This window comes from Battus philenor, unplaced genomic scaffold (genome assembly GCF_028537555.1).
Source record: "Battus philenor isolate CCGP_79_NKW_IND1 unplaced genomic scaffold, ilBatPhil1.0.hap1 SCAF_22, whole genome shotgun sequence".
In the NCBI taxonomy this organism is placed as follows: Eukaryota; Metazoa; Arthropoda; class Insecta; order Lepidoptera; family Papilionidae; genus Battus; species Battus philenor.
This window is the reverse complement of record NW_027181685.1, coordinates 7,585,473-7,612,955: the sequence shown is the minus strand read 5'-3', so window position 1 is coordinate 7,612,955 and position 27,483 is coordinate 7,585,473. Positions and strand designations below refer to the sequence as shown.

At 33.8% G+C, this 27,483-nt stretch overlaps 1 protein-coding gene across 1 annotated transcript in view; it reads left to right on the top strand.

Moving 5' to 3' along the window:
• The first annotated feature begins 1,553 nt into the window (after positions 1-1,553).
• Positions 1,554-27,483, top strand: part of Bap170 (Brahma associated protein 170kD) — a 59,227-nt gene continuing 33,297 nt past the window's right edge. The window contains exons 1-25 of the mRNA XM_068766854.1: positions 1,554-1,833; positions 1,931-2,021; positions 2,264-2,373; positions 3,090-3,211; positions 3,955-4,170; positions 4,666-4,916; positions 5,472-5,653; positions 6,262-6,355; positions 8,775-8,936; positions 9,567-9,731; positions 10,161-10,274; positions 11,759-11,887; positions 12,725-12,894; positions 14,072-14,190; positions 15,501-15,583; positions 15,984-16,109; positions 18,233-18,313; positions 18,794-18,886; positions 18,974-19,004; positions 19,076-19,131; positions 19,545-20,045; positions 20,324-20,413; positions 21,911-22,012; positions 23,888-23,989; positions 25,757-25,859. Coding sequence (XP_068622955.1) covers positions 1,739-1,833; positions 1,931-2,021; positions 2,264-2,373; positions 3,090-3,211; positions 3,955-4,170; positions 4,666-4,916; positions 5,472-5,653; positions 6,262-6,355; positions 8,775-8,936; positions 9,567-9,731; positions 10,161-10,274; positions 11,759-11,887; positions 12,725-12,894; positions 14,072-14,190; positions 15,501-15,583; positions 15,984-16,109; positions 18,233-18,313; positions 18,794-18,886; positions 18,974-19,004; positions 19,076-19,131; positions 19,545-20,045; positions 20,324-20,413; positions 21,911-22,012; positions 23,888-23,989; positions 25,757-25,859 — 3,388 coding nt within the window. The 5' untranslated portion in view covers positions 1,554-1,738. The remainder of the gene's footprint in view (positions 1,834-1,930; positions 2,022-2,263; positions 2,374-3,089; positions 3,212-3,954; positions 4,171-4,665; positions 4,917-5,471; positions 5,654-6,261; positions 6,356-8,774; positions 8,937-9,566; positions 9,732-10,160; positions 10,275-11,758; positions 11,888-12,724; positions 12,895-14,071; positions 14,191-15,500; positions 15,584-15,983; positions 16,110-18,232; positions 18,314-18,793; positions 18,887-18,973; positions 19,005-19,075; positions 19,132-19,544; positions 20,046-20,323; positions 20,414-21,910; positions 22,013-23,887; positions 23,990-25,756; positions 25,860-27,483) is intronic.

Here is a 27,483-nt window from a genome sequence, read left to right as displayed (position 1 = left end):
CTTAAAAATATTTAGGGGACTAATAGACGAGGGGACCGATAGGACGTAGTATTAGTTGCGGTTTTAGAAGGTTTCAAGAGCGACTACCGACTACCGCACTCTTTCACTGTTTGGGAAAGAATCCGTTAGACTTTACGGTGCACCTTTAGGAGATCGTTCAAACTCACAGATTGGAGGCTAGGAGAGCATTTCTCTTCAAGGCTATCGGCTAGGCATTTATATTTGATGATGTTTGGTTTCAGAGAGGGTGTAATTCAATCTTTGGTTCCGGACTTAGACGATGCGCTCTTTAACTTCAAGGTGAACTTTACACTCATACCTGCGGTTTGGTTCGTGCGGGAAACGTCAGGAAGAAGATAACTTCCACTGGCGAAGTATATCCAGACGATGGTCAGAGTTAAGCTCGTGAATCACCGAGACATCAATATCATTGAGTAATTAAAATGAGTAGTTACCGAATGTTAAGTGTGGACGATTTTGTGATAAGAGAGAAATGATGATCTCAAATTGAGTTGTTACCGAACGGCAACAGAGGAAACTATACAGCGTGATTTATACTGCTATATTATAAGTAAGATATTACTGAATAGTGAATATGGGGCGTCTGGCATTGCGATAATATTATAAAAACAAAGTGTGATAATAGGGTAAGTGAGTAGTTACTGTATGGTCATAATGTGTACTGCTGTGATTGGCAGCAAAAGTATTGAAGTAACGTGAAGATTTTGTATCGAACTTTTCTTATATAGTGAGCATGTATCTTCACCTGTGGCAGCAATATTAATAAGTTGTTAAAGAAATTTGATACCGATTGTAGTAGTGTTTCGCATAGGACTAGCAGTAATATTATCGAGTGATTGAAGCGAATGGTAATTGACAATTGTCCTACTTGGTAAAAATATTATTTAGTGAATAAAGTGAGTTGTTGCCATAACGGTGACGTTCGGACCGTTCTGTGTGTTAGCAATGTTATTAATGTATAAGAAACAATTAACTTTACACTCTTAATTATTACATCACACTAAATATACTGCCCTTCTAACAAAATAAAACCCTAAAGCAGCGCACGTCAGCGAAACACAAGTTTAACCGTGTCATCACGATACTAAAACCCGTTTTTATAACCTATGAGGATCATAGCCCATAACTAATACTTTTTCCGAAATTACTTTTCATTACAAATCACTCCACACCCCACTTTCTTTTACTAATTTCTATTGCTAAAAAAGTGGAATGTGATAATTTTAAAGTCAACTGAACAGTGTAGATCGATTTTAAAATCAAAAGATATGTTGCAAATTAGATAAGTGAGCATCACTTTAATCGGTTAGTTCTTCATGTAAAGTATAAATATAAAATAAAAAAAAAGTATAAAAAAAAGTTGGCATATGAATAAAAATTACTAATGAAAAGTACTTATGATTTGTATTATTTTACCATAATTGCACTTACCTTTTTGAAAGTCTGTAATACTATTTTACTTTCTATCTGGCATCTCTAATTCCATAGGTCGCGTCGCTTAGCTTGTACTGTCAGTGTCAAAGCTTTTTTAAACTTTATTTTTAAACGCTTTAAATGTATATTAATAATAAGCGACTAAATCGTTTAATTGAGCGATACGTACATAATAAGATTAATTGTTAAGTGCGAATTCTACGGAGCGAGGATTGTATACTTAAGTGCATATGATATTTAGGATAATAGCTGTGCTTCGTATGCCGCTATTACATCTATAAAAATGGCAAAGTTTCAAATAAATACGAAATCAAAGGATTATTTGAGGGATAAAGAGATATTTTTGAAAGATTTGAAGCAATTTAATGAGAGTAAAAAGTAATTATATAGCTTTAATCGTTTAGAATTTAAGCCTTGACATGATGTTTTGATGAGCAAGTCTCTTATTTGATTATTGAATTACATTTATTTTCAGCATCCCTTATAAAATTCCGGTCGTAAATGGCATCGAGATAGATTTATTTTTGTTCTACTCGTTAGTTCAACAGAGGGGAGGACTAGGAAAGGTTAGTATTTGAAAATAACATTCTGCAAAAATTACACACTAACCAATCACATAGATGAGACAGTGTAAATATCTAATAAATAAAAAGAACTGCACATGTTTTACTTTCTAATAATAATCTATCTCGATAAGATACTTCCTTAACCTTAAATATACATAAAATATGGCAAATGTTAACTTTTAAACAATTACCTTGATGCAAGCTAGTATAATCGCTGATCATTCAATATCAATCAATTTTAGGTTAATCAAAATGACACATGGGAGTCATTTTTGCGGCTCTTAAGACTACCACATCCATGTATCAATGGGTCTACTCTCTTGAGAAGAATTTATGGAATGTACTTGGAAAAGTGAGAAACTTTGAATTAAATCTTACTACTATTTCATTATTTGAAATACTTCATATTTGGGTATGTAAAGAGTGTTTTTAGTGGCTGCTTATGGGTAATGTTACAAAACTGTGATTAGATTATTTGAACAAATTCAATTTATGAGATTTTTTAAAAAAAAAACTGACATGTTCATAAAAATTATTTATTTTTCAAGTATTAAATGATTTTGTAAAACAATCACATTTTTTTAGATTTGGAATAGTACTGACATCTTTTTTCCTACTTTGAATACATGCAGCCTTTAATAATATTAACAGCAAGTTAGCTCTTCCACAAAGAATAGTATGAAATACCTAACTTAGGATATTAAAATAATCATTTTATTAATCATACCCACCCTTGATTTGATTTCTTAGAATCATTTTCAACTGTTAACCATAATATTCTTTATATTTTTTACCTTAATTATGAAAATGCCATACAATACTATATATATATATATATATATATATAAGGAATCTTCATTTTTGTTTCAATAAGTTTTAAAAGTTAAAAAAATGTGATGGATCTAAATCATTGTGATCTATAGGCTTTAACTTGCAGTGGCCATTTATCTGCTGACATGATATTGATGATGATTGATAGAAGTTTTCATTTATTTACATAAAAATTATATCTTAGAAATGTGTAAATAAGTGTGCTAGTAATACAAAAAGCGTCACTATATTATACAGATATGAAAGAGCAAAAGGACCTCCGGGTCGAGATGATGACAATGATTTGGATGAAGATCCCAGGAGAGGCAGAGGCGGAGGAATGCCACGTATTACTTTTGGAGGTGGGACTTACATATCAGGTAACTAACAGTAATAATCTACTGTTTTACCTGCTTCTTCTTTTTCTTTTGCACATTCATAGAGCCTTAACTCAAACCTATTTAACATTTTGTTTCAGGTCAAATTAGTTTTTTTTGATCCAGTTGGGCATATATTATTTTATTTTCTTTATTTCAAAGGTTTTTCTTTTTCTAACTAATCTTAGTTTTAGGTATGTTTTTATTGATAAGTAATAACAATGTTTTTATGTCTGAGGTCTATTGTAAAATAAAGGCCTAAACAATGGGATGGAATGGCAAAGGATTTACATTTTCATGAAATGGTTCATTCAAATATATGTAGTAGGAATACACCAAATTCTGTTGCTTTATTTATTCTGTAGCATAGTGTAGTATAGAAATAGATTGTAATGGAAATACAGAGTGCAACAAATGTTGCCATAGTGCATTGCTTATGTAATTATAAGCAGTAAGATGTGGCATTTTGCTACTGGGCGAGATGGTGAAAGTAAGAGTACCTTGACACTGCATTTTGTATTATACTTCCCTAGGTACCTTTGCATAGGTATCCTAAATGCTACAATATTTCAACAGTTTGTGTGCTACCAAAGTCGAAATCCTCTGCTCTTTCATCCCCATATGTACAAGTCCTAACTATAAAACTTGTAAATTTACTTGTCAATTTTGAACTTGTGAGTTTGATGAGTATTTTGTGTTACAAACTTTAATAAATAGACTGGTCAAAGATGTTAATGGTTCCACAGCATCTGGTGAAGCACTTCGTACAAACTCGGCATCAAGGATCGCTGGGCCTTCAGAGAGACTCACATTGTCTCTGCTGTCACCTATGCCCAATGAACAGGATTTCGCAATCAATGTATGTACAGTGTTAGCTGCTGACCATTCAAATCGATTACCACTAAACACAACTCCACATATATTGGATTTTTTGTTGGCACATGCTGGAGTTTATAATCATTGTAAGTATTATTGGAGTGTGATTTTTTTAAATTTAAAATACATGTTTCTTATATTAGTCATAAGAGATGTAAGATATGGACATATTAGACAAGGAGAAGTTATCTCTTCAAAACTGTTCACCGCTACACTGCAAGATGGCATCAACATAAACGGCAAGTGAATCTCTCACCTTTGATTTGCTGAAGACAGATTTATAATGGCTGAGACAATAGAAGACCAGGGTACAATACTGTGATATGATTTCGGTAGAGTCTTAAGACATGTAGGCCTTAAAATGAATGTGGCCAGGATGAAGTTTATGTTTAATGTCATACACTGTTAGTTAAATGTAAGAAGATTCCAAAACTGTGTTTTGTCGAAAGTTTTTTGTTTATTACCTAAATTATGTTAGAGATTTTGGCAAAGTTGACATCATACTTTTTAAAACAACTACTAAATCCAATGAACGAATGAAACATTTATGTATAAATAATTGCATAATTTTACTTTTTCAGCCAGTCTTCGTGACACCATTGGTCGCTCCTACTATGAGGCGCGAGGTCGATATCCACACGAGTTTTGGCAAATGCGTGCTGGCGGTGGTGGTGCGAGGGAATTAGCTGATGAGAGCAAATTTGTACAACCTGGTATTGAACAGCCTGAGTTGATGGTGCAAGCATTAGCTGCACATAATACTCTTACTGACTGTTTGATGCAAGATGGTGGACTAGAAGATTTAGAGAAAATAATGGATCATGGTAGTGTGGTGAGTTCTTATGTATTTGTGAATATTAACATAACTCACCATTTTGTCCACCTTTTCTCCCTTAATTTTTGATTCCTGTAATAGTAATAATTAAAAAAAAATCTGTTTCATATGTGGTTGCAAGCTGGCTGGTTCTAGCATTAAGTGACAGATAAAAGATAGAAAAATATAAAGTTGCCCGACAATTTAATTCATTTTTTAAATATTAAAAGGGTAAATCGTACTATATTCAGTTTATATTGAAATTTTGTTTCAATATAATGGATTATTAAAACAGGAATGATAATACTAATTGTTTGAACTTAACAGCAGAATGTTAGACCACAAAACAGATATAACCTCAAAATATTTGAGTTTTGAAATGAACTGAATAAAAGAAACTAAATGAACCACATACTCATTTGCAATTCTCTACTGAAATTACAATCTTACGACTTTTGGAAACAAGATATTTTAACAATTCGTTAAAATGTTAAATAAGTTAAAAAAATGAACAATTAGTAACATTGTTAAACAATTTGTTAATAATAATAATTCTAATTGGCTTCAAATAAGGACATGCTGGAAGATTGGGTAACCGAGCCTACAGAAGAGAATCAATTATTCGCACCAGAGTTGCCAGGTGGAGCATCATGTGTATATACACAAAGAGTACTGCAAATAGCTTCAATTGTCCGTTCTTTGTCATTCCATGAAGAGAATGTTCAGCATTTAGCTAAAAACACTACACTCATAAGGTAAATTTGTTATGTTTCTTTTTTAACATTTAACAAAGTTCTTGCTGGTTACTGATGAAGGGGTCAGAATGCGTTTACATAACAACCAAATGTCATTTCACATCTATCTTTTGCTAATACGACTGCAACTCTACGATTAGGCATTTTTGTCTTTTACCTGCTTTTGCATTTTCTTACACCGATTCATTTATAATTTCTCATTTGTCTCTGGTTGTTTTTTAAATAACAATGGCAAGTGCAAATGCTGGAAATAAAGCTGTATCTTACTAAAATTATATTAATGTCAGTTATAAGACTGATGTAATATATTTCTTGCACCTCTAGTTTAATATAACAATTGCTATTTTAGTATTTTTTAAATAATAGCCATGTATACTAATTTTTACATTTCTATAATGTAGTTGACGCCCACTTATCTTAAAATTTCTTACTAGAAAGTGCGCCATATTCTGTCTGACAAACATAGTGTGATAATAAATTTATCAAAAAATATATAACATATTTATAAAAAATATATAACATATAAACAATGGGTTATTGTATTAAATTCTGGATATTTCTTGTTTTTGTTGTTTGTTAAATCTTACTACAATTGGTTTACATTTTAGATTCCTTTTGTTATGTGCCAATTGCTGGGTTGGTACTTTACGTCAGAGCGGTTTGGATACACTTGGAAATGTGTCAACAGAATTAATTATAAAGGTTAGTCAAACTAATATAATAGGTTGTCAAATATCTCCCTTCCGCATTTTTGTCTTATGAATTTCGCGGCTATGTACAAAGCGCTACAGAGCTCGTATCTGGCAATACTGTACATAATTTGAAAGGTCTTGACATAACCTACAAAACGACGCTATGCATGATTAGTTTGGATATTGCGTTCAACAGTTATAGACGTGTAAACATGGAGTTCACGAACGCCGAAATTCGCGCTATTTTAAAGTTTTCCTTCGTTAAAGGCAAATCCGCTAGAGAAACGTTCCGTGAGATTAATGGTGTTTTGGGGGATGGTACTCTATCACTTCGAACCGCGGAGGAATGGTTTCGACGATTCAGAGCCGGCGAAAACGACACCATGGATAAGCCAGCCGGCGGAAGACCTGTGACGACAAATACCGATCAAATCATGGACTACATCGAGTTAGACCGGCATGTGGCATCTCGTGACATCGCCCAGGAGATGGGAGTTAGTCACCAAACCATTTTAAACCATCTGCAGAAGGCTGGATACAAAAAAAAGCTTGATGTTTGGGTGCCGCATGATTTGACGCAAAAAAACCTTCTGGACCGAATCAACGCCTGCGATATGCTGCTGAAACGGAACGAACTCGACCCATTCTTGAAGCGGATGGTGACTGGCGACGAAAAATGGATCACATACGACAATATCAAGCGAAGGCCGGTGAATCGTCCCAAACAGTGGATTGACGGCCAGGAAGGTTTTGCTGTGTGTTTGGTGGGATTGGAAGGGAATCATCCACTATGAGCTGCTCCCATATGGCCAGACGCTTAATTCTACCATCTACTGCGAAGAACTGGACCGCTTGAAGCAGGCGATCGACCAGAAGCGTCCAGAATTGGCCAACAGGAAGGGTGTAGTGTTCCACCAGGACAACGCCAGACCACACACTTCGTTGATGACTCGTCAGAAGCTACGGGAGCTCGGATGGGAGGTTTTATCACATCCACCATATAGCCCGGACATAGCGCCAAGTGATTACCACCTGTTCCTGTCCATGGCGAACGCCCTTGGTGGTGTAAAGTTGAACTCAAAAGAGGTTTGTGAAAAGTGGCTGTCCGAGTTCTTCGCAAATAAGGAGGGGGGCTTCTACGAGGGAGGTATTATGAAGTTGCCGTCTAGATGGAAACAGATTATCGAACAAAACGGCACATATTTGAACTAAATCCGATCACTGTAACACTTTTTATAAAGCATTGAATAAAGAGCAAAAAAGCGGAAGGGAGATATTTGACAACCTGTTATATGCAAGCATTTATTGATATTAACTTAATTGTTAATAGATTTACACATGATATTTTTATAATTTAGTCATATACTTAAAAATCTGGACGATAGTTATATGGTACGTTTTGTCATTTGTAAATTATAGTTTCGCCAAACTTGAGATGGCAGAGCGCATATACTGATCTATGTGAATTATAGTGCTACCGAAATTGTTGTACCGGATCTTAGGAAAGTGCGGCGCGGTGGGGGCTGCAGAAAAAAGAGCATTAACGCTGCTTCCGCTATCGCTGATGAAGAACTAACGGAACGGTCTCTCTGTTATACCGTAATGGTTTAGAAGGAGGTAGCCAGATCCCGTCCGGAGACGTCGCTGTCAGCGCAAGAACGCGCCTCTGGAGGCACTGCGGAGAATGATATTTTCAATGTGTTCAGAGTTGCTGATCTGTAGGGTGTGAGCCCTAAACTTCCACTAGCTTCAACGATTCTGAGGAGAACGATAGATCGACGTGGTCTCGGATCATATTAATAGCACCACGAGGATTTTGGAGACAGTATGAAAAATGCATACCCTAGGACGGCCTATCTGAAATAGCACAACGCGATGGACTGCGGATTGTCCTTAACAGGCGACACCGTGGTCCCTCATAAAGTGCAGCGGGGAGACCACAGGGGGGTTATAGTGGGTAGGAATACCACATGACCCTATCCCCCGCAGCTCGGTATTTTGAACACCCATAACATTTCCCCCCGAAACCCAAAAAAAAAGGACTAATAGAACGGAGTAGCCGATATTCCTTTCCTTCTCCCCGCTCGCATACCTTAAACGCGATGAAGCAATTTCGGTAGCATTATAGACCTCTTAATATTCTCTACTGGAGGGTTCCTGAAGTGTCGGCCCGTGTCAATACGCTATACATTTCACTGGATTAGAAAGCTGCTAAGCTTTGGTCATGATCCATGAAGTGACAATGTGCAAGGACCTTCGAGAGGAGACCGCGTTTAGCCGATTCGTAAGTGCCCGAAAGTGCAGTTTCTCGGCTGGTTCGGTTGCGTATTAGCATTATAGGATTATTATGACAGTATGTTTTCTAGTTTTAATATCTTTTAACATAGTCTTCCTTGATATGGATAATATGTCCAAAAATATTATTTTAGGATCCAGCCACATGCCTCATATCTCGTCATATATTATCTACAATTCAATCGGCGTTGGTGTCGCCGGACCGTGCCCGAGTGCTGGCCGCTTTGGAATTGCTCAATAAATTAGCACAAAACGAAGTCAACGAGGATGCATTGCTCAAAGCACTGGAAGCTAAAGTTAGTATTCTATCAAAAAAAATATTAATTTACTTTTTCATGTTGAAGCTGTCCTGACAATGTTTGTACTTTTTTAATTTCATTAATAGGTAAAGCTTATATTTACAATTTTTATCTTAATATCTATGTTCCAAATTTAATTCTCTGTATGCAACTGTAACAACTGTACTTGTTTAATCTATTTCCTATTTACATTTTTAGTCTAATTGTATTACTATGCTTATAATGTATTTTTCCTGATGCTGTCTACTTTACTATTTACATTTTTCCATACATTTTTAATGTAATTTTTTATATGCGTGTCATTTATTATATATAGATTACATTAAGGCACATAGTTTTACATAATTACTATTTTTATATAATATTTTATAATTTATTCTTTATTTAAATTAGAATAAATTATTGTTTATATTTAGACACATAATTGCCATCGATCATTTTATTTCTAATTCTTACAATTTTGTTTTAGACAAATTTTATTTTTACATTATCATAACTTTTAACATGGTTTTGGGATTAAAAAAAAGTTTTCAGCTATTAAAGCGTCAGATTTAAGATTTTTTGGTATATAAGCTGAATCGGTTGATATCTTTGGTTATTATTAATTTTTATTTATTTAACTTTCAGGTATATAGCGACGTGTGTGCCTTACTTACATTGCGCGACATAATGGTGTTAGTTTGTACGTTGGAATGCGTATATGCGCTAACTTCTTTAGGAGATCGCGCCTCCGAGTCCGTGGCTAAAGTACCCGGCTTGATACACACACTTGTTTCACTGGTTACTGTAGAGGTATGTACATTGTATGAGAACGATTCGAGTGGTCCATTGCCTCAGGGCTTAATTTTACAAATATCCATTCATAATAATTTTCAATATTCCCAAAAAAATATATAAGAGTGCAGTTCAAAAATATATTTTATTTTTATGAACGCTCCTCAACACCCTTGCTGGTCGAATTAGTAAATTCAGTTCTAAGATGATCTCTACTCGGCGAAAGAAATTATCAATGTAGATATTGCTATTATTCAGTACAGATGTACTTTTTATTAGTGATATTTTAACTCTGTTTCTATAATAGGGTTTTCATTAAATTTGATTGTATTTGGAACATGTTGCATTATATTTAATAATCATTCATAAACGCATTATAAATCGAAGTACACTTTACTCAAATTCTTATCTTTTTATGAAAAGTGTTAAAAAAAACAATATGCTTAGGCTCAGAGCTACGGACCTCGTGCGTGCATACTAATGCGTGTTGTGGAGACTGTTAGTGGACCGAGTGTGATGCCAGGAAGCAACGAGAGAGAATCCATCCCACCGCCACCTTTGGTTAGTACCATAACTCTTGTATATAACATAATTATTATATGTTTGAATTAATTATGATTCAAATTTATTTATTTATCGCCGCCACACACCCAAATCTTGTGACTTTATTATTAGAAAATATATGCAATATACTTTAGTAAATGATCATTTATTATGTGTTTAGTTACAGGTGAAAAAGCTTTAAACAGGTGAATGTATATCTCATTAGCTTTTACACTAAATTTAATCACCCTGTATAAAGTGATCACTATATATATACTGTCAATAGGAATTCAACAGTTCAGTATGTGGGATTCTTCTTAGGGCTGGTAGGTCTTGAGATATTAATAATGCGGAGCCCGAAGTAGAAGTGTACATATTCATTCAGTATTTATATGGACGTAAGTGAACAATTTTTTGGTGTGGGATTCCCCTATTCGATGTGCCGCTGAAGATGACATAATGTTGCTCCCATGAGTAACTTTTGGCAGCACAATATCTGCAGTGACAAATAGTAAACAATTATTAATAATATGTAGTGATCTGAATTTTAAACTATTTTTATTATATTATCATTACGGTATTTATTATTTATTGTTTTTTTAACTTAATAAAATGTGGCATATAATTATTCACAGTATATGTTCTATATATTCACCGCTTCAAAGCTTTGGCACCTATAATCACTACAGCTAAATATATATATATGGACTTGTCGGTATTACATATATATTATTATATTGTTAACTATATATCGTAAAATGTACAGGTTGATTACTCTATCCATATCCTTCCTTTGTTTCTACACTTTGGCTGTCAATAAGAAGTTGCCTTGAGTGAGAAGATTGTTTATAATATTTGTTTATATTATTTTAACTGTGTTTTTAAATGTTACATGTTCCATTGAGTATAAAATAAAAAAAAATATTGTTTCAGTTACTATATAATATTAATTTCAATTACTATATGATATTGATTACTATATAATTACTATATACTATATTAGTCAAATAATGCATGCAATTGATTTTTAAAATATAATAAAATAAATTCCCAGTGGATAGGTATGGGGTGGACAAAGTATTTTCAGTTGTTTCGTATGTTTAGAAATTAAATATGATTATTAAACATTGTTTTAATTATTAATCTCAATTTCAGAAAACATATCAAGCTTTTATTTATTATTCTCCAACTAATATTTTTTTATTTAGTTATGTATGGCTTTAAAAAAACAAGGCATTTAAAAATATGAGACTAGGTGTAATTTTAATGACTGGCAACTGTAATAGGCGCGAGATTAATAAAAAAATTGAAATAAAGTCGGATTCACACTTAATCTATATTTACTTACATGCTCTAATCGAATGTAAAACTTAGTAGGTAACTTTTATTCTTTAATTAGTTATTTATTTACTATTAACTATTGATGTATAGTCTGAAAGTTTTGCATCATCATATCATAAATATATAATAATTTATTTTTGTTTTTTTTTTTTTTACATAAGACGCAGCCTGTAAAACCTGCACCAGAACCTCCTGCGCCGCCTGTTGTACAACCGCCGCCGCCAACTCCTCAGGCGTCGCCTGCAATCTCATCTATACAGCAATCTCATATGCAGCAACGGACCATACAGGTAACCAAGAACTGGTACGAATGGAATGGAATTTGCAAATGACATTTGGGCCGTGGGTAACAGTGATCCAAAAGAGAATTTTGAATTTTAAAAAATCTCTGGTATGTAATTTGAGTTTTCTACTGAATAGCTTTCGTAATTTTGAAAAATGTAGTCAATATAAACGGGCAAAGGTTTAGATAACGTCTAGGCTATTACATATGGTATTATTAGTGATTCTGTTGAATTAAAAGCGAAAGAATGCGAGTGCAACGTTCAAATGGTAGATGTAGAACGATAATTTGTCCACGTGTAAACACAGACTTATCTCTTGTCTCAGCGGGCTGGCTTCCACACGTCGCTCATTTTGCTTCGGGATTGGCCTTAATCAAGCTAACCCAACCCAACTCCTTGAGGAATCCCCACAGACCTTTGATGTTGCCGGCGGTCTCGGGAAGGCACCTAGGTGATCCAAGATGGGTAGCCCTGTAGGGTGCTACCCCCGTACACGGAAGTAGTACGTTAGCAGCAGTCTCGTCCTCTTTCAGGCACGCTCTGCACAAAGGTTGTTTAATATAAATAGATATTTGTTAAAAAGATCATGACCGGTTAAGGTTCCTGCAGCAAAGCAGCTTATGGTAGACATTGCGGTTTTTTGTCTGTCGCTACTCATCATGGCTCGTCCATTGCTCACTGTGTTGACTCCTAGTACGCTCCGATCGTAGAGATTTGGCCTTACCCATTATTAGTGGGATGTGGACCTCCGGGTCGTATAAAATCGTGCTGGAGCCTCTCTGAGTCAGAAAAAATTTAACCTCATTTATTCTATGAATAAAGTGTGTTAATATTATTTTATAGGAAAACGAGCATTTTGCGCAAGCGTGGCTTCGGTCCAGCTACGAGCCCCTGCCATCAAACGATAACAGCGCCTGTGACGCCGCTGAAGTGTACCGCCAGTACCTTGCCTGTTGCACTAAGTTGGGTAGGAAAGGGGTCATAGCTCCTGCTCACTTTCCCAGACTAGTCAGGTAATTGAATGTTCGTTTTATTTATGACTACGAGAACGAGCTTGAAGTCTATTGTGTTATATTTATGACATAAATTTATAGATCATCGTCTTATGCCATTTTTTTTAACATAGTCATCTTGTAAGTAAGGATTTAGCTTTGATTTAAATTAGCAAATTGGGGTACCATCTTTATTTTAAATTATTAACTATATCTATTATTAAGTGTTATTTTTTTAATTTTCCAATGTATTCATAACCTTATGCCTAGTGTTAGAGACAACATTTTTCTCGTTGGCACACAGAGATTATTAAAACTAATTTTAATTTTATATTGTAATGTGGTTTTATAGGACCAGATCAACCTGGGTCTGGTCTTTCCAAAGCTGCATCGTTTTTTTTGCATAATATGGCTGGAGTTGTATCGAAAAACGACTAAAGATATTATAAGCGTGGTGGAAAAAAAATGAGCGCCAGAGTGCAAATGGAGCGGCCGCTATAACCTCCCTTCCTTCCCCCATTTTGCAGCGCACATAACTAGGGCGAGGTATAACGGTTTTTGTAGCAATACAGTTTCGTCCACGATTTTTGCAGCATTTTTCTCAAGCATCTTTATTCCAATGCATATAACGTAAAAGTATGTCATGTAATTTATCATAAAATTACTTTTAACCGTCACACAACTAAAGAATATTAAAAATTAATTCGAACTTTTATTTCTTGTTGGTCTACGGGTTGCAATTCTGATACGATTTTTTAGAGAAATGCCAAGTATAGCCCTCTACATGGTTTGTTGAGCGATTGCTACCTTGCATATGAAGCCTGAAGCGATAGAGCCACAATTCATCACTCGTAACACAGATGGCCGTAGTTAAGTACCGCTCGTTTAAGTTATTGGAACTGTTTTAGTAAGACATGGTTCTTCTCAAGTCGAACAACCCAATTATCATTTACATTTTTAATAGAAAACTTTATAAATTGTTTATGCTGGCGTGTGCAAACGTCGGTTTTCTTTTCATATTTAAACGAGTCTCCATTAAGAGCTCTGGTTACTTTTAAAGTTACTAATACGCAATGCTTGGCGGATTATTAAAGCCTGGTTAATATTATGACGTAACGTCCTGAATAATTAAAAAAAATATTATTTAATGGTAATTTCTTTTTCAATGTTTTTTCATTAAAATTTTGTTTATATACAGGACGGTGTTTGGCGGGACGGTGGGCCCTAACACGGTAACAATAGCGACAGGAGAAACTCAACAGGTGTATATAGGAATACGATCGAGAAATGCGCAGAATAGAACAAATCCTCCTACTGGTTGGTCCCTTTTATAATAATAATAAATTATGTTTTTTTTTTAAACAGGTAAACACAGGTCTCAATTATAATAATACATCACAATAATATGTTTTTACCTCTAGGGCGTAAAAATATTTCATTCAATGCAATCTCAACAATTTCTATACAAGTTTGAACGAGAAAAAAACAATGCAAATGTAACAAACATAAGTCCATAGACGCCGACTGCAAGCCATATGCCTCCCCCAATGTTATCTATGTGGGGATATACCATAATCGTCTCGCTTGGCAGACGGTTTGGTGATCGCAGTGGTTTTATGGTAGACAAAGGAAGCTGCTTTTCATCCTCTGGAAACTTATTTAAGCAGCCAATCTTATTAATGCACAATGTGTGAGTTATATAAGATTGTATCCCACAAATCGAACCCGCGATGTACGATCTCCACAGTCTTCTGCCACTGGGTTACCACTGGTCTATAATACAACAGTTCTAAAACAATAATTACATAATTTGAAATCGTGTCAAAAAAAGTTTTTTCTATAATATATAATTTAAGATTTCAACTGACGTCTTCTCTTTTATCTTTTTTAACATTCTTTATTTCTTTTTGGTTCTTACGTTTATTAACTTTATTCTTTGGTTTTTTATACTATTGCCGTTGAATTCGAGCGCAATAAGTGTTGCTTAGCGCAAAGCTCAAAAACCAGTAATTTTACCTTAATTTTTTCGTAATGACACAAGGAAGTTTGAAGAGTAAAAATGGAAAAATTGCGAACTTTTGACTATAATAACCAAGAAGCAATAAAATGTTTTCTTTAGCTGTAGCAAATGTTTAGACTTCAACCAAAAAATGTAAAGATGTAATCAAACAACGTAATAAAGTATAATTCAAATTAAAAAAAAAATTGTTCAAGTTGGCATTTACATGCACATTAGAATTGTCGATTATTATAATATTTTAAGTAGTAAGCTGCCACGAGGTCGTAATGCTGACGAAGAGCCGGCCACAAACTCACCTGTTTTTTTTTTTATTTTTAAATCAAATAAACAGTGTTTGATGTATACATATACATCAAATTATAATATCAAACCTGAAAAAAATTTGTCAACTAACCAAGTTTCATACTTTTTGAACAACATGATTAAGATTGTGGAATGTCACTGGATGTGGGTAGCGTATGACCGTCCATCGTGGCGATCTTTAAAGGAGCCTATGCCTGGCAATAGGAGTTTTTTTGCTGAAAAGAAGAAGAGACTGAAATTAACATTTTATTCAAAATAAGACGCAATTATAAATACATAATGCATTGTTTCCGTTTCGCAATAGGACCATCGTCACCGATTTTGAAAGCGCAGTTGACCAATAAAACCTCTCCTGTTGAAGTGAAACCAGTTGTTGTGCAAACTCAGGTAAGAATTGTCTAAATATTATATGCATATATATTTATAAAGTGCTTAAATACTAAAATCGGATAACTGGGGTGGCCAATTATCACCTGTTTAGGATAGCTGTATAATTTATTTATAATCCTATTATTTTTCATATGATTATTTTATCTTAATTATTAATTTAATTTATTTTTATTTGATGGGATGTCATAGTTACCTGTATACAAGTGTTTTCAAAATTCAAATTACTACAATTAAATGTTGTTTACTGTTTGTCCCTGCAGACTTTACTACCAGAAGATATTAGCCTGTTGCATTCCAATTACTAGCTATATGTTCACCACTTTAAAGCTTTTACTACTATAATTAATAACAATATATTGGAATAACGTTGTTTGAAAACTCCATATTTATAATGAAGGCGCAGAGTATACCGGTGCAAGCCGTGCAGCCTCAGCTAACGCAGCCGATAGACGGACAGTCTAACACTGCGATCATCAAGCACTTGCTCGCACACAAAGTAAGCCCTGCCCTACAGCAGCCGCAAGTAAGTGCCTACTAACAACACTAACCGCTTTATTATACCACGTATTTACTAGCAGGCACATCCATCAATTACGCAAAACAAGACAGCAGTCGTTAGGATATCGTTCAGGTAGACATAAGATTTTTTATCTTTATTAGGTAAACTTAAAACTTTATCGTTACTATACTATATTCGCCAAACAGAGCTAATACAGAAACTTTACAACTTTACTTTCAGAAACAAGTGAAAGAGACAGATGATCCTAGTGGACAGCAAATGTAAAGATGCGTTTACAAGAGACTACTTTCTAAATTTTAATAAATTAAGTAATAATTATTTTCATACGTAATGTAAAAATAAGCCGTTATTCATAAATGATTTATTATTATTAATAATAACTCAGAGACAGACTAGTTATTGATCTGTGATGTATTTCATATTACTCTATTTATTGATTAAAGGTGAATTAATAATTTATTTTTCTGATCGATAAATATTGACCGATGCCAGCTTTTAAACGACGACAAATTTAGGACCAGCGAAATTCAAGTTCAAACTGAACTATTAAATGCTCAAAGTCCTCATTAAGTTTTGGCGTTACAAAGGAATACCGGATTTATATATATATATATATATATATATATATATATATATATATATATATATATATATTATTTTTTTAAAGGAAATTAGTCCGACATTTTATACTTTTGTAAACAAGTCATTACTAACAGGATAAGCTGTCTATTATCTAGTATTAACTCTGTCTAGCGTTGACAATAAACTGAAGCAAGCATATTTGGTTCCCTCATATGATGGATATTTTTTAAATTTGTTTTACCTTTACAGACATTTTGTTCATTTCATGTCAAAACATATTTTTGGTAAACCAAATTTTCAGTCAATATTTGTTGAAGTTTAGTTATAGATAAAAGTAATATTGGAAATGGTAGTGTAATTGTTTATTATTATTTTTACAGACTTGTTCATTGTGCCAGTGTTTGAATTAAATTTATCTGAGTTACACTTTTTTAAAACTTACGCCGTTTATGTTTTCAGTATTTTCAATATATTTCTTTTAATCATGCCTATAGTTTATAGATGATATATCGGTTGTCAAAAACAAATCGCAGCAGTTATTGGTAAAACATACATTTTACTTAAATTAAATAACAATTATGCATGCGTATATGAAATAAAAGATTGGTTTTTTTATGTAGTTGGCATGAAAAATAAAAAGTAGACAAATAACAAATAAATAACATGTATGTTGACAAACCGCATGTGAGTTGTTCGGAGCTTAGTCGAGCATGGCGTCTTTAATGAAAGTTTATTAGTTAACTAGCTGTCCCCCGACCTGCTTCGCGTCGTTTCAAAGTACAGAATTTATAAAAGCCTTCTTGGTAATTTTTAATGTGACAAAATAGTTTCTGGCCAATTTTTATACATATGTATAAATACTATTTTTTTTTACGAACTCCACCTCTTCCCCCTTGCAGAAGCTTAATTTCGTATAATCCGTTCTTAGTTGATCTGTACTCGGCAAAAGGAATATTTCTATATATATCACAAGTTTTAAGCCTTATGGTTCTTGAGATATCGTGATGAGTCGATACATGTATATGTGTAAATATTATGTACAATTATATTGGCAGTCCGCCGCCCGCTTAGTGTGCCCCGCACTGCCATTTATGCATTTTCTAAACTCTATTCTTGGTAACTTTTAATGCGTTTTGTAAGAAAATATGCATTTTATAATGAATGTTCCCCTCAACTCTCCTTGCGGAAAAATCGTTAAATCCGTTCTTAGCTGGCTTCTATTCGTCCAAATGAATATTCCTACCAAATTCCAAGTCTTTAAGCCTTATGGTTTCAAAAATATCAGGACGAGTCAGTACGTAGGTGGAAAGAAAAAATTGTTAAACTTTTAAAATTTGCAAAATATGTTATGTCAGCCTCACTTTAATGACAATTCAGTCTTCTTTTCGACTACTGGTCAATTGTAGAATCATAGTTTTTAATTTAAAAAAAACTATGTGTCCAAAGTTCGACACTAACATGTGTATTATTGTAATATATGTATAACATAACATTTTTGTTTATATAATCCAATATTAAATGTTACAACCCATTCCATTTTATAGGTTGCCCAGAGACAACAAAGTCAGCAAAGAGTGGTAGGGCCTTCAACCTCTAGTGCGGTGGTCGTGCAATCTAATGTAACGGTAAGTGCATATTTAATGGAGTATTCCTCTTGTCAGCTCCTCATATGTGTGTGTATGAGAGTAATTGGCTGTGTGCTACTATTATTAAGGTGTAAATATCTGCTAGCTGTAAGTTTTCTTTAATAAATAAAAAATATTTGTCTGTGCGTGTACGCTAATATGTGTGAGTGTGTGTGCGTTTATTGGTATATATTTGTGAGATGCATACTTATGTCTATGAGTGAGTGTGCGTGTATGCGTGCGTGCGAGTGTGTTCACATGTTTGACTGTGAGTGTATTTACATGTTTGTCTGTGAGTGTATTCATATGTTTGACTGTGCGTGTGCTTGATATGCTTGTCTATAGATCTGTGAACGTTTATCAGTGTATCCGTGTGTGCTTACGTCTGTATACTTTTCTGTTCTTGGCTTATAGTGTTAAAAATGATAAAAAATTGTGTTTGTATCTTATGTGGGAGTAACTAAATATTAAAAATTGTAGGGAATGGACGTCGACCCTGAAGCGTTGATCAAATGTACAACGATCACACCAGGCGGTGTTGCCAGTAACACGCCAACTTTGCAAGGAGATAAGGTAAATCTCTTTATGCCTTAATGATATTTTGTATTTAAGGATTTGTGAGAATATTTTTTTGTCACTACAGTTTATTTTTCTGGCCAGGTTATCGTCAATACAGCTGAAGAAGTTTTAGGTAAAGTGCTTATATTCTATATATTAATATAAAAATAAATCACGGTTCTAGCGATTATTTTTCACTTTCAGTTCCTAAAGATGACCCGGTACAAATACAAATAGACGAACAAACGCAATTGACAATCGTGAGTAATAAATTGTTTGTATATTTTACATCACCACTTTTTTGGCCACCTATCGCCCTCCCTGTCTTAAAGTTTAATAATGTTATATATATATATATATATATATATATATATATATATATATATAGTTTATAATATAAAATAATATAAAAGTTTAATAACGTAATGTCTTCTATACATTTCTCTTTTTTTCACAATATCATGCATCTCTTTTCCTTTTGTACATTTTTTTACATTGTACAATTACTATACTATTATTTATAGCAATGTTGTTAGAAAAATTATGGCCTCAGAACAAAAGGCGCATTGTATAGAGACTGGTCTCTGTAGTGACGTAATTCAAGCCAATTATAAGTTAGTTTCAAAGTAGTAATTTTTGGAGGAAAAGAGCTCTAAATCTCTTTTATTCACAGAAAACTGCACAAAACAAAATGCTCGCCGATTTGTTGGAGAAGAAATCTAATCCACCTGTACAGGTTGTCCAAATGAGCCCTCAAATAAATGCTCCAACTATTCAAATAACGGAAACCGGTCAGATTGTTCAAGTGAAATCTGAAGCAAATCCTATCATTCAAATCAATGCTGATCAGGGTCTCGTAACACAAGGAAGCCCGTATTTCCAAATTAAGAACGAACAAGGGCAACTGATACAAATAAAGAACGACCAGGGACAGATAATACAACTTAAAAGTGATCAATTGCAAGGATCAATGCTTCAGTTTAAGAACGATCAGGGCCAGTTCGTTCAGATTAAGAACGACGGTCAGGCGTTGGTACAAAGCGGACAGATTATACAACAAAGCGTGATTCAATCAATAAAAAGCGAGAAGGATCAGATTGTTGAAACCGTGGTGACGGATCACTCGTACACAGAGCCGCCGACGAAAAAATTGAAGACCGATGACAAACGAGAGGTATTTTGGCAATTTTTAACACAAGGCATTTAATACAATATTTGTATTTTCTTATCTATTACGTAGCTTATCGTTATTTCGGCAGAGTTAAGTTGGAATACTCATCTAAGTGTGTAAGTAATTATTGTTGTTTTCGAGTCTTGAATATTCTGTGGATGGCCGTCGTTTTTGCATTATAAAAAATAATTTTTCGTGATTAATCTGGTCGAAGTTAGTTTAAGCGGTAACTTAATCTTAGAAATGACTTAACGTAATCAGATAATATAATAATTTTATAGAACAGTTCACCTCAAGAAAGTGTTTCCAAGACAGCGGCTAACTTATATGCCGCTCTAGCCGCATCCGCGTTAGAAGATGAGGAGGATTTGGTTAGTATTATTCATACTTTCTAGTTTTAGCCAAATCCATAGACTTGGGTGTATGGTGATTTTTTTGTTTCTAATGCTAGATTGTACGTACTAACACATAGTTTAAGTGATTCTTTGATTTTATAATCCATCCTCGCTTCGCACAGATGTTACGCTTTTTTTTCTATAAAAACACCTGTACATTATTTCAAAGCAAACATTCAGAATTCACTTCTTCTAAGTTAAGTTGTTAAAGTTAATACTCACCGTACGCAGTTTTACTTAGTCTTAGAACTCTAGTTTACCGTGATCCTAAATTTAAGCGATCAATTTTGTAAGAGAGACGTTTTAAAAAGTAAGTTATTTGTTAGTCGTAGCAAATTATGAATGAAATTAAATTTTAATATTATGTTCATCATCATATGATCTGGTGAACTCATATTTCACTATAAGGCATGGATGCACAAACCGCGGCCCACCGGTCGAATACTGGTAACCCGCCGACAGCAAAAACAATACTCTCTTGCATTCGAAAAATATTGAATTCTTTTCCAGAATAAAACCAAGAAAATTTAATTACCTATAATTATGGCATCCGGCCCGCCATCAGTTCATGATTTGCCCGAGTGGCCCCTAGTCCTAATAAGTCTGTGCAACCATGCTGTAAGGCATAGGCTTGCCACGAAGATCACTACAATCAGTCTTGCGATGCTCGCAACCACATTCCTCGACCTTGACTATGTCTTAGGTTAGACTAGGATCTTTCTCACGCCGGGGGCATAACGGTATATGGTTGCCACTCGAAAACCTATCAGCCCTATTGGCCGGCGGTTTTACGAGTATTATGCCCCGCCACTATAGATGGCTTCAGTGCAGCTGCGGATTCATTTTAATCCGATCCGTGTGTTGTTGTGATGATGATGAATCAATAATGAATTGGGACTAAATGTAAATTAAAAAAATTCTTCCATGTCTGTGCAACTTGCAGCGGCCCTCTGGAGTCATATTAGCTGGATCTCTCCGCGCCAAGGTTTTTAAATGTTTACCAGTTGTTGTGTTCATATATGTTAGTTATATAGCATTAGATAAGATGTAGATATTAGATGTATATCTGTTGTATATATGTAGGATCTTCTGTGCAAATGTCAAGGGCACCAACGCCGTTTCCTTTTCATGTATTAGCTATTTGGTTTCATTATGCCTTCATCTACATCATCAGCTTCATCTATTATTCTGCCTCTACCTTATTTATTACGCAAAGAATAATTTAAAGTTATATTTGTTCAAAATATATGTTTTTTAAGTTGTATATACTTTCGCATATCAATGCTTAAAATGATAAATGTTTGTGTTTTTTTATTATTTACAAAGTTACATTTAGAAGAGATACTTTCGTGTTCTATGTGGAAGTAATCTGAACGTTATTTATATGTAAATAAATGTTTTTGAATTTTCTGGTGGTGGTCGTTAATGTAAGATTTAGGTAAAATAATTACATATATACTTTGCAATCAACAGCTACCACCAAAACAAGAATCAATGGAGGTGATCCCGTCTTCGGTTTTAGTAACAGGGGGTTCTGACAGCGGGTCTGTCATAATTCAGGAGCCATTGATTCAGGTCTGTAGTCAATATTTGTGTCAAAGCTGGCGTGACACTTCGATATGGTTTTGACCATTTCTTGTTGATTTGTGCGTGTTGCCATTTAGCTAAATTGAGTATAACTTTGTGAATATTATGGTTAGAAGTTTTAATTAAAAAACTAACCATGCAAGCATGATATAATTTCGCTTGAGTGCGAGTATCAGTATTTTGAAAATCGAACGATTATTACACGCTTGGAGGACTTAACAGATAATTTTACACTAAAAACGCTACATTAAAGACGGCAAAGAAATAAATTATTAAGAAGTTTTAATTGGTAGTAATTTTCGAATATACTATTGTATATAAATCAATTATAAAAGAAAAGTACACGTGCTTTAAAATTATTGTTTTGTGCCTACAGATTTACGTAGATTTATTTGTAAACGAGTTGAAAACAACTTATTTCATGTATATTACATGAAATAAGTTGTTGAATAATAGCGTTTATTTTCAGGATATTAAATGAATTTTTAAATATAAGAAAATTAAAAAAAACACTGGCTATATAAAAGACATGTTTAGTAAAAGTACGATCTATGTACACCCAGCCTAATAGCGAATAGTTCTGCCTATGATTCTTTGCACTGCTTAAATTTACTTCGAAGGTTTCTGCAATTTTTGATTGTTGTCTTTACTTGCTTCTTTTCATGATGTAAAAGCTTTTCAAATCGATGCTTAACATGTTTGTCGATGTCGTCCAGTATTACAGAGTGCAGCAGTAGACCGCGAAAGTCATTAGTTTCAGGTATTGTGAAAATAGGTAAAAAAGTAAAGGAATTTTATAGTCGTATGTGTACGCCTTTAACGATTCACTCATTGTCATTGCTTTTATCATAGCTGTCTTTAGAAGTCGCTGTCGTCGTTTCAGCTCAGACGCCCATCGCTAGGCATAGGCATTAGCCTAAAAATCTATGATATTATTGTAATTGTTATTTACAATTACCGTAAAAAAAGGAAAAAGCTTACATGTTATTTTACTTAATTCATTATGACTCTCATTTCATTCGTCTTTGAAAATGGAAATATACATAAATTTCTTTTTGTATCTACACAGCCCCGCTGATAGCCCTGAGGAATGAAATGAAATGCTTGTCATCATCTTTATCATTTCAACCGTAAGACGTCCACTGCTGGATATAGGCTATCCGCATAGATTTACGATAGGATATGTTGGAAGCAACCTCCTTCTAGCGTTCTCCGACCTTAACAAGGTCTAAGAAAGGGACTACTATATAGTTACTTCCGATATGCAGCAATAGTCGTGCAGTGAAGTGCACCGCCCGCCAGCCCGTTGATAAATGCGCGTGCGCATGCATCTACTCTACACGTGTTTCACGGGCTATCGTCAGCAGATGTTATACCGAATCTATTAGATATTTAACAAGGTCGTTGGGCCACCTTGTTGGTAGACGTTCTACGCTGCGCTTGCTACTCCGTGGGGTCCATTCCAGAACCTTATGGCCCCAGCGCATATATAGATGTCATTATTTTATTTTACATCTTAATAGTGAAGCAAAGACGAAGGACAACGTTTGGACGGACGCCTTACAATTGCTGGTGTATCTAAAATAGTTGTGTAATGCGCAGACCATAGGTTATTTTTTTAATTCTTTATTTTACGATATTGCAACTTATAACTAAAGTATTCTAGATTACATCTTCGTTAAAATTAAGTAATGGTACAATTAGAAGTTCCATGAGGTTCACAAATTAGTCCCGTGTTTTGGAAAATCATGTGTATGCTTTGCATATAGAGTGTATTGATGATTGCCACTATTGTATTTAAACATACTTTGTCAAATAAGTTGTGTGTGCATGTGTTATTGAATTGGTTTCGTGTGTCCCCAGGTGCAACAACCGGCTTTGCAAGTCCAGACGCCTACCCTGCAAGTGCAACAACCTACCCTTGTTCAACAACCGTCGATACAAATGCAAGGTTCTGCGATTCAGGTATGTAATGAATACAATTTTTTTTTTATTTTTTATGTACAAACTTAACAACACTTTAATTCATGTCTCTCATCTCTATCTAAAGGTTGTCTGGTAGAGATCGCCTCGACCAAAAAGACAGCCTGGTTGTACCACCTCGGCATAAATTATTTAACTTTTATTTATAATATATTTTTTTTCGTCTTAAATATCTTTTTAGATATGTTTTATTGTTATTTAAGTCTACAATAAAGTGTGAATAAATATGAAAATAAATATACAAGCTATAGCTCCTGAGCTATTTGATCCTGGAAAAATCGAGAATATCTTTTTTATCGACTCTAGGTAAAGCATTTTATCTCTGTCTCGCCTATTGTTAATTAATGACGAGGTCTAGCATATGCGAAGCTTGCCTATAAGAAACCTAATCACTCTTGGCTTAAACTTCCGAATTATAGTTCGATTACTGTCCCATATTTTGCGGCTTGAGAACAGATCTGGAAACAGAAAACAGAGTCAAAATGGACAGAAGCAGCATCGCTTTCCTGGTGAGGGAGGCTAAATTCCTCTGCCACACTTTCTAGCAATATGCAAAAATTATAATTTAGTAGGTACTAAAAATTAAGATCGGGCAAAGAAAAAAAACAGGTGTATATAACTATGTATAGATATACGAGTATATGTATATCTGTGACGTGGAAATAAGACTTAGTTCAAAAATTAGAATTTTATATAAATACTTTTGAATTAAATGAAATGAGAATTGTAAAGGAAAATTTAAAATAAGGAAAAAAATATATAAATGATGTAATATTTAAAAAATAGGCGCGCAAGGATGATAGGTGATGCATAGTAGGTATGTAAATAAAAGCAATAAGAATGAAAGAAAATGTGAAGGAAGCATCCTTCCTTCACATTTTCTTCACATTTTTTAGAATGCCAGATTGTGACAGACGAGTGAAGAAAATTAAAACTATAGAGAAAAACTTAGTGAAATCAAAGTCCCTGTCCCAAAAAATGATAGGGAACGAGAGGTCTCAAAAAACAGGGCCATTAGAATAATTTATAGTTAGCTAAAAACAATGCATGCAAATGCAAAACACCTGTAGGCTGTGCCATACCTTGGTTGTTCGCACTATAAAAGCAGTATCAAAACGTTTAGTGCGGTTGAAGGGATTTCAACTGATGAATGTCATTAATGTGTGCGTCTTGTAGTGCGATGGTAGAATGTAGTGTAGGGAATGGGGTATTAATTGATGTAACTTCGACGCAATCTCCAAAATGCAGTCTGTAGAACACCGATAAACTGGCAACTTTTAGCCAATGCCTCAAGCTCGAAGCTTACCGCTTACCAAAGCATTGTTATATATATATATATAAATCTATTGGCTTGTATAGATGTATGTATGGTGTCCCAGGTCTTAAAACTGGTACTTTGCTGATCCGTCCCACAGATGGCTACAGTATTTCATTAGTTACCGGACTTTTATTAAATATAGGCTCAAAAGCTGTCTTGATGTAAAATACCGCCGTGTTATTTTATGTATATTTTATATTAATACTCTTTGTAGATTTGGGATAAGTATCGAGCACATAGGTTGTACATGAAATGTATTTAAAGACACGTTTATTTACAAAATTATTCAAAGCAATTATTTATACTAAAATATCTAACAATTTTTTGTGTTATATCACAATTAAAAAGTATAGTGTATATTTTGTTAAGATATTAGTTATAATCAAAGAAATATAAAAGAGTTCATCACACTTGAAATTGGTGTTTTCCAGATGCAGCCTCCAGGTCTACAAATGCAGCAGCCGATGTTGCAGGTGCAACCAATGGACGTCCAGAACATAATTGCTTCGCAATCCGGCCAGATCATTTTGCAAGGTAAATTTTTTCGTATCTTTATTTTTATACAGTATATTTATTAGCAGTAAGAAAAAGTGTAAACTGAATTTTGACAACTATAATATCTGTCAATACCAATTTTTTTTATTTCTCTATAGCAACCTGAAAGAATTCACATATTGCATATTTTATAACAAATTATGTTACCTCAAAACGTTTTTGAATCGGAGTTGTTGTCTCTGATTTTTCTAAGATTAAGACTAGACTACGTTAAACTTTACACACTTACCTTAATAAGTGTAACAATGAAATCCGAAATAGTCTACTGTAATGGCACAGCAATTACAACAACTTTACATACATTAAACACATTCACAAATTAACATTTAAATAGATAATGAATAACCATTAGTATTATGGTAACATAAAAACTATATGTATTTCAAATTTAATATATTTTCTATGTATTACCTAACCACTTCTGAATTTAAATGTATAATTTAAATATACATTTCTTTGCTTAGTGACAAGGATGCTATAACAGTTAAATTTGCAATTTTAAATATTCAATTAAGTAGTGTTAATTTCTATGCTTGTTTTTACAATTGCTTCATTATTCATTTTTATAATTAAAATAAGTTTTTGATAAATTATTTGTTTAGCGTGAATTTTATAGCATTTTTGACAGTTTTTTAGCTTCCAGCACATGGCCATTATTACGTACATGCTATAGCTGTTACTTTAATATATCATTAGATATCGAATATAGAAGTGTATTAATAACTAAAGCGATATCGAAACTATAATGTTTATTTGGGATTCATAAATTACTTGGAACACATTTTTATATCGAATAAACTCGAGGATCATTACGTTATTAGTTTAAATTTAGAACATTAGCGTGCGTTTAAGTGTTAGTTATTATGGAATATATTTTGAATACAAAAAAAGTTTTAAAACTTGGAGGCTTGATTATTGAAATGAATGTTCGTATTGTCAGCTGGTTGTCATACGAAACTACGTAATAAGTATTTTTTAAAATAATTGTAACACTTAGTAGCCATTCAATGGTTGTTAATAAATGATTTTCTTTCATTTGTTTTGGTTACAATTTTCGTGAAAGATAAATTTTTTGTGTCCGCTAATGAGACGGTAAATTACTCCTGCTCTTGCATAGATAAATTGATTAGGTAATTACTTTTTTAATTCTTAATTATTACGTATAAACTCGTTGAAGTCACTATACGATAAGGAGCATACTATCGTTCGGGCGCGCTTTTAAAGTGCCCCTTTTAAACACGATACTTCTATAGCGCGTTTTCATATAACATGATTTCCAGTCTCCCATATAACAAGCTGTTACCCGTGTAATTCATAGATTGTTTATATGAGCACACGAATGACGGAAGCATTAGTTATTCTATGAAGCCTTTGCCGTAATTGCCAGGATAGAAATAACGCACCTCCGACTTTTCTTACCAAAAAAAATATTTACATAAAATGGCATTTAAGTTTATACAACTCCAACTATGTGCATTATTGTGTTTGTTAATTTATATAACATATTTTTTTTGTTTCTGTCGTGCCGGTTCTTCGCAAGCGGTTCCATTTCTGGAATTAAAGGATTTAGTATTGTACAAATCGCGATAAAAACGTTTGCGCT